The sequence below is a fragment of the Lactuca virosa genome, chromosome 5, assembly GCF_052849685.1.
Source record: "Lactuca virosa cultivar CGN04683 chromosome 5, Lactuca_virosa_CGN04683_v6, whole genome shotgun sequence".
NCBI lineage: Eukaryota > Viridiplantae > Streptophyta > Magnoliopsida > Asterales > Asteraceae > Lactuca > Lactuca virosa.
The window spans coordinates 240,158,072-240,166,202 of NC_136430.1; the positions used below are offsets into that span (position 1 = coordinate 240,158,072).

An 8,131-nucleotide genomic window follows, 5' to 3' on the forward strand; every position below is an offset into this window, starting at 1 on the left:
GATATGAAAGAGAAAGGTGAGGCAAAGAGTGGAGAAGATGAAAGAAAGAGCAATAACTAAAATGGAGAAAAGGGTGAAGCCCTAACAACATTAGCAGCAAGAACAAAGAACGGTTCATACATGTCTTCTCCTTCTTATACGATGTAGCTGTGGGAAGTGAAGAAGTCAGCGGATGTAGGGGTGCTTCCACAATGAGCCAGCGATTGCAGGTACGCTTCGACAATGATCAAATAAGCCAAGGGAGGTCTGGTACATACGTTCTGAATTGGAGAGACCCCATACCACAATAGTTGTGCTCTTGATACGCTTTTTATAGTTGTGGTGATTGACGTAGGCCAGGGGGTCGAAGCACAGAGAGGATGTAAAGTGGTAGTGATAGCTAAAGCGAGATATTTAGCGGTGGTGTATCTCAGAACATAACCGATCAATAAGGTTGATCGGTGGTTTAACTGAGAGATAATGTTCAATTTAGGGCAAAATAAATGAGCAATAGAAGAGAAGGAAACCGATTCAGTAATCGGAACCCATGAAACAAAAGGGATCGTCAGAGTGGTGCAAGAAAGAGGAGCGCCGAAAATCGCAAGAGACATGGAAGCCTTTTCGGATGAAATTGGGAGGATATTGAGATAAGAAGAAAGAGGCAAAGGCGGTGGAGAGGAAGCGATAAATATTGGAGGAGAATGGCGGCAACCGACTTTGAGGAAGAGAAGATAAGCATCAACCAAAGCATAAGTTACAGGGGCAAAATAAGAAAGAAGAAGACTTCAGTGCGCGGCAAAATAAGCAAGCAAAATACTTCCTTCCGTGTGCAAATAAGAAAGAGAGGAAATATAACTGTAGCTAAGGTTTTAGGAATTGATAGTGTATACTAATGTCATACCATTTATTTTATCATCTAAATTGCTTTTTTTTATTTACTACAAATGACAGACTTAACCTTGTTTGTAGGCATTTTTTTTTCAAACGGAATTTCCCTAACAAGGATTGCGGAACAGCTTTTGCGTACCGACTAATTTTCTGCTGTAAACATGAAGCTATGCCTCATTAAGTCACTGCAGACGAACCTCCATGACCACAATCACAAGGGTTGAATATTGTCAATGATTTGAATATTGGTCAATAAGTTATCCACTGGATTTTAAACATTGGTCACTACACACTTATGAGTTGATATATGAAAATACAATCGAATAAAGATCATAAATCAATAACCACAAAATCAAACAAGGCCAAGAATTACATTGCAAAATTCATATATATGCAACAAATCGTAAAATCTCCAACCCCTTAAGCAAACAAAAATATCAAAGTATGTGCCTCAAGCTATAAACGTTCTTAATTTCTTAGTGCATTGAGAAAAAATATATATACTTACGAATATACAAGGGGTTTTCTATAAGTACTCCCTTTCTTTTCCAATTCCACCCCCTTTGATTTGATTTTTTGTCTTTTGTTGTTTTTTTTTGTTTTTTTCCTATTTTGTTTTTTTGTTGTTTTTAATTATTATTATTATTATTATTATATTTTGATTATTATTATTATTATTATTATTATAAATTTCGCACAAAATTTAAATATTCGGACGACATTATAAATTCAAATGACTATATAAAATCGGTTTTTAAATATTTTTTTTATATTTTTTAATTACGGACAAAAAAGTTGTTCGAATTTTATAATGTCGTGCGAATTTATAATGTTTACCGAATTTTAAAATGTCATCCGAAATTTAAAATGTTGTCCGAATTTTTCTTATTATTAAAACTTATAATAATAATAATAATAGTAATAATATTAAAATATAAAATAAAAGGAAAAAAATCAACAATGAAAAGGAAAAAAAAGAAAAAAATAATGTCAAATCAAAAATAAAAAATTGATTTGATTGATGTTAGGGGGTAAAATTGGTTAAGGGGTACTTATAGCACAACCCATATACAATTGCATAGAGAATAAACAAAATTAACACATGATATAATTCTTATCACGAACTTCATTTATTACCGACGATGACATACCAAGTTTTAACTGTTGTACCTCTGAAAAAAAATGATTCTCGCAAAGGACATTATTGCTGTTTTATTGTATGTCACAAAAAATTATTTTTGGTATTTTGTAAGTACCCACTACCAACTTTAATAGCCAGTTTTAGTGAGAATACCACTACAATAAATCATCTAATTCCGATTATTCAAAATTTCATAATGAAATCCAGCGAGATAAATTTCATAATTTTGGGGAAAGGGATCTGACATTTAAGTACTTTCAAATCTGGTGATGGATTACCATGTTTCATATATTTAGCAAAATAAGATAATGTGAATTCATCAAAAAAGAGAGTGAGCCATAGCCGAGCCATTTACAAAAGCCGGCTTAGCCGCTAATTTACTATAAATAAAACCCATTGAAAAGAAAACTCAAATAAATAAACCTAAAAAAACCCAGTGAGAGATAGAGATAGAGAGAGAGAGAAAGAGAAAGGTCTCTGTGCATCATCTCCATCTCTGAAATAGGAAAACCACAGAGAGAGGTTTTTTAATGTCTACCCACCGCCTCTGAATCTTGTTGTCAAAGTTCTCTTTGTTGTATAACTAGAAGAACCCTTTTGGCTTCTCTCTTCCTCATTTCACTCAAATCAAAGAAACTAAAATATCTCCATTTTTAGCTTCCTTAATTTTCACAACAAATTCTTGATTGTTCTTCCCTTTTCTGTTTCTTCTTTGTTTCTTGTCACTTCAGATCTGTAAAACCCACAATCACATTTCCACAGTTTCGTTTTGCATTTTTATTTTCTCTTTTCTTTCTGGATTTTGTTTGTTTTAACTGCAAAATATGAGTAAAGAAGAGTTCGTGAAGATTCAGGTACATACATAATAACATAACCTTCTTAAATTTGCTAGTGTGTGAAGAAAAAAGTTTTTTTATTATACGAATTTGTTTATGACTATCTGTATATTGCTTCTTTCAATGCTTTGCGTGTTTTGAACTCAAAAATCTTCAGACTCGCCTTTACATTTTCCTTGATTTTCAACTCTATCTCTCTCTTTCTCTCACCAAACAGTCTGTTCACAATTAATTTCAATTAAAATGTATACAAACAAAAGATGCCTCTTTCCCCTTTCTCTTTTTGTCGGATTTCAGTAAAATTTCTTCTTCAATTCAATGGTGTTTTGAATCTTGAACTTCACTCTTGTTTATTTCATCAAGCCATTGTTTTCTTGTTTATTTGTCCATGCAGACTACCTCTCTGAAAGTGAACATCCACTGTGATGGCTGCAAGCGAAAAGTGAAGAAAATCCTTCAGAAAATCGAGGGTATTGTGATTAAATCCTGTAAATTTAATGTTTTTAATGTTGAATCTGAATTGGGTTATGGTTATTTGATGTTTTTGTTGGTTTAATTTTACTTTGGTGAGCAGGAGTTTACACCATCAAAATAGATCCAGAACAGGGGAAGGTTACAGTATCGGGAGATGTTGATCCAGACACACTCATCAAGAGGCTTGCTAAAAGCGGAAAGCTTGCGGAGGTTTGGGGTGCTCCGACGACGAAGCCAAATCCACAGATCAACAATCAATTTAAGAACATGCAGATTGACGGTGGTAAAGGCGGTGGTGGTGGCGGTGGTGCCGGAAATAACAAAAACCAGGGGCAGAAAGGCGGTGGAAACAATAATAACAATAATAATCAGCAGCAGCAAGGTAAAGGAGGCGGCCACCAGCAACCACCGCAGCAAGGCGGTGGTCCGACCCCGCAACAACTTCAACAGTTTCAACAGCTTCAACAAATGAAAGGGTTTCAAGATCTGAAGATGCATCCCCAATTTAAGGACATGAAAATGCCCCCTTTTGGTAACAACCCCGGAGGTGGTGGTGGTGGTGGCGGCGGCGGAAAGAATGCACAGAAGAATGTGAAAGTTATTGAGGATGATGGGAGTGAAGATGATTACGATGATGAAGATGATGAGTTTGATGATGATTATGATGATGATGATGAGTTTGATGATGATTTGGATGACGTTCCTGTGAAGAAACCGGTGATGATGGGTGGCGGAGGTCCTCAAGGTCAGATGGCTAATATGGTACCACAGCTCATGAAAAGTGGGCAGATTCCGCCACAGTTTATGAATATGAAGAACGGACAAATACCACCGCAACTCATGAAAGGTGGTGGTCCGATGCCACAGCAGCAGATGAAGGGTGGTCAGATGCCACCTCAGCAGCAGATGAAAGGTGCTCCGACTCCCCAGATGGGTAATAACGGCGGTGGTGGAAAGAAAGGTGGAGGAGGAGGTGGTGGAGGTGGAGGTGGTGGTGGTAATGTTCCTGTACAGATGAATGGTGGTGGAAAGAAAGGTGGTGCCGGAAACAATGGTGGAAACCAAAATCAGAGTGGCGGAGGAGGGAAGAATGGTGGTAAAAATGGTGGACCTCCTCCAGATGGTCAAAATAAGAATGGTGGTGGTCAAAATAAGAATAATGGTGGTGGTGGCCAAGGTGGTGGGGGTGGAGGTGGCGGTGGTGGTGGTGGTGGCAACATGAACATGAACGTTAATGGAGGTAAGAAAGGTGGGATGAATGATGGAATACATGGCATGCCAAACATGATGGCGATGAGTGGTGGTGGGGGTAATGTGGGGCTCATGGGAAACATGCCTATGAACAGTCAGATGGGTCCTCGAATGGGTCAACAACAGATGGGGAATCAAATGGGTCAAATGGGTCAAATGAATGCATCCATGGGTCATATGGGTAACATGCAAGCTGTTCAAGGACTTCCAGCTGGTGCCGGAATGAACGGTGGCGGCGGCGGCGGCGGCGGCGGTGGTGGTGCCGCCGGTGCTGGTGGATATTTCCAAGGTGGTGCACCGGAATCCATGGCTAATAACCCTTATTACCAGCAACAAATGGCGGCAATGATGAATCAGCAAAACCCGAACGGTAATGAAAGATTCCACCCAATGATGTATGCCCGGCCACCACCGGCGGTCAACTATATGCAACCACCACCATATCAACCTTACCCACCCTACCCCTACCCCCACCCACCACAGGGTGACCCTATCACACACTACTTCAGTGATGAAAACACCTCAAGTTGCAGCATCATGTGAGACGAAACCTCAGGCGGATGGCGGTGGATGGTGGTCGCACGGCGGCTCCGCCACCACTAGTTTCCATCAAGCAGGACCAAGAGAGATGGGGTTTTCTTTAGCTTTAGTTGTTTCCCTTTTGTTTTACTTTTACTTGATCCTGAAGATGGATTAGGGTTTTTTAAATTATGATCTTAGGGGAGTAATATATAGATGATAATATTTTATCAAAGCTTAGGGGAAGAATGAGATGTTAGTGACACTAGTGAGTGGGGGATGATGATGATGATCATGGTTATGATGATGGATTATGAGCTTGATGTTTATATGTGTTCATATGTTGAAAAAAAAAACAGAAATAATATAAAATGAGATTGGGGGTTTTAAGAAACAAAAGAAAGTTTCCCCCATTTCTTCCCCCTTTTAAGTTTGTTTTTGAAGTGATTGTTATTAAATTATTGGTTTTCTTTTCTGATATTGGGCATCAATCTAGTTATTTCGATCTTAAATTTGAAAACAATTCAAAGTAGCAATTAGTTATTAGTAAATGTGGTTGAAATGATGGAGGACAATGTGGTGGGGCCACACAAAACAAGTGGGACCAATGGTAGTGATGATATGGGACCCATTATCTTTAATATGTGTAAGTTTATAACAATATGTATATATATCTATATATGTATCATTATAAAGAAGAGTGCAATAAGGTGAGATTATTGGTTTTGGTGCACTTGCCATATTTAATAGGGGTATGGTACTACTCTTGTGGTGCTAAGTACTATTTTTCTGGTGACAATATTGTACTCATCTATTAGATCTGTGTTACATAATTACAAAGCAAAATTTATTTGCTTTATTGAAACGATACTTGTCTATAGAATTTTGAATTTTTCTTTGTACCTCCAAAAAAATCATGTGATATGTTTTGGTAGTGAACTTGAATTTTGTTCAAGATGTTTTCTGTATTTATGTAGCATTCCCACTCAAGTATGCAAGTTCGTTATTAACTGGAAATTATTTTAGATGTTTATTTGGCCAAAACTTCATGGCTACGGAGCAATTAATATTTTTCATCCTAAAATGTAGTAACCGTGAATTATGGGATGTTTGTGCAAAACAAGGTATGGCAGAAGACGTCTATATGGAGAGAGGTGATGAAAATTTAGTAAAATCTTGCGAAAATTTTTTTAGTTTTCAATGAAAATGAAAATTTTGAAAACACATTCAGTTATTCACTTTTCAAAATTTTTACAAGAAAATGAAATTTTTATGTTTTGGAAATTGTATGTAAATTAAAAAAGTGATTTTCATAAATTTTCAAAGTTTTCTAAATTTCTTAGAAACACATTTTCTAAAATTTTATTGAAAACTGAAAATCAAACTCAACTCTATATTTCTGAAAATATTTTATTCGAAAATAAAAACAATTTTTCACAAGTAAAACTAAATGCACCTTAGGTTTTCTTGGGTTTATTAAAGTGGATGAAAACTTGGTAAAATCTTGGCTAAAAAGAGGGCTTTAACAAGGGGAATGGACGTGTGGGATTGGGAGAAAGCGTATCAAAAGGAATGAAGAAATCTTTTGCAAATGTTGCTGCGGCTAATAGTCATGGTAAGGGTGATACTTTTTTAATGCTACGAAGGAGGAATCGTATTTGGTGGTTCTTTTGGACTATGGTGACTATGTGGTTAACCATTTGTTGGTGTCTTGCTATTTATTTGGCATGTTAAATAGATATTTTCTGTTAAAAACATAATTATTATTTCCAACAATTAAGGTTACATTAGGGGATGTGGATTTTTTTAGAGTTCCATTCATAGCACGCCCAAAATAATTATAGAACAAGTGTTTGAATGCAATCATTTTTGTTATAGAATTGATACCATGGAGTAGATATTTTTGTCTAACGGAGTGGTTGATTTGGATTGAAGTGGAAGGCATTCCACAAAAGGCATGGTGTAATGACTCTCTTCTTAAAATCACGATTAAGTAGGGTCATGTTGTTCACTTTGATGATTCTCAAGAGTCTATTGCGTGTAATACTTGGGTATGTGTTCGTTCTTCTTATATGAATTTAATGTCGAAAACTCTTGTTGTAGTAGTTGATGGGATATCTCATAGTATTCGTGTCAAAGAGGTGAATGGCCGATTGCCTAATTTTGTTACGAATAAAAGAGCCAAACAAGAAAAGAAAGATTAGCATGTGTTTAATAATTGCGGCGATGAGCCGGATAAAGCGGATAATTGGAGGATGATGGGGATTCAAAATTTATTTCGTATGACATAAAGCTTCAACAACAATGTCAACCCAACCTTGTTGATGTTCACAGAGAGAGAAGACACTAAAGTATATAAAGAGATTGAGATGGAAAGAAATGAGGACTTTCTACAACAGTGAACTCACTCTAAAGTCGATTGGTCATTTTTCAACCCCTACGGATGAAAATAATGAGCACCCAATGAACTCATTGATGGAGAATCATGTCCATAGCCATAAGCAATAAATGACAATAAGAATTTTATAGGGGCTTGATTTGTTAATTAATTAATAGTCTTTAATTAATTAAATAAAATCTAGAAATTCTTGAATGTTCTCAAGGATAAAAGATTGACAATTTAATCAGTAAAATAATTATCATTTATATGAATAATTATTAGGGGACTAGATAATTATCTTCTAGGGTTTTCTATCATTTCCTATAAATAGAGAAGCATATGGATAAATTTAATTGATTAGAAATCTCAAAACCCTTAAGAAAATCGGTCCTACCTCCTAATTCCCGAAACCACCAAAATCTCAGTTCCCACGTCGTGGTGGCTTCTTGTCCACGACGTGGCGACGCAGTTTCATTAAATTTCGGATTTTGGAGCATTCGTTCATGGTGTTCATTGCTTGGGTTGTTGTTGATTATTCCTAATCTCATTTGCCTTGGGTGCGACTACGAAAGAGGAGTTCTATGTTAGACTCTTAACTCTCGTCAATCAATTTGAAGATCTACTATGGTTTTGACAAACCCTAAAATGTATGTATTCTTGCAT

General features: G+C 36.4%; 1 protein-coding gene across 1 annotated transcript; it reads left to right on the forward strand.

Annotated features, from left to right (window-relative positions):
• The first annotated feature begins 2,425 nt into the window (after positions 1 to 2,425).
• LOC145114685 (uncharacterized) lies at positions 2,426 to 5,518 on the forward strand. The gene is made up of 3 exons (XM_079050754.1): positions 2,426 to 2,862; positions 3,239 to 3,314; positions 3,419 to 5,518. The coding sequence occupies exons 1-3, from the start codon at positions 2,833 to 2,835 to the stop codon at positions 5,110 to 5,112; spliced, it is 1,800 nt and encodes a 599-aa protein (XP_078906880.1). The 5' UTR covers positions 2,426 to 2,832; the 3' UTR covers positions 5,113 to 5,518.
• The last annotated feature ends 2,613 nt before the right edge of the window (positions 5,519 to 8,131 follow it).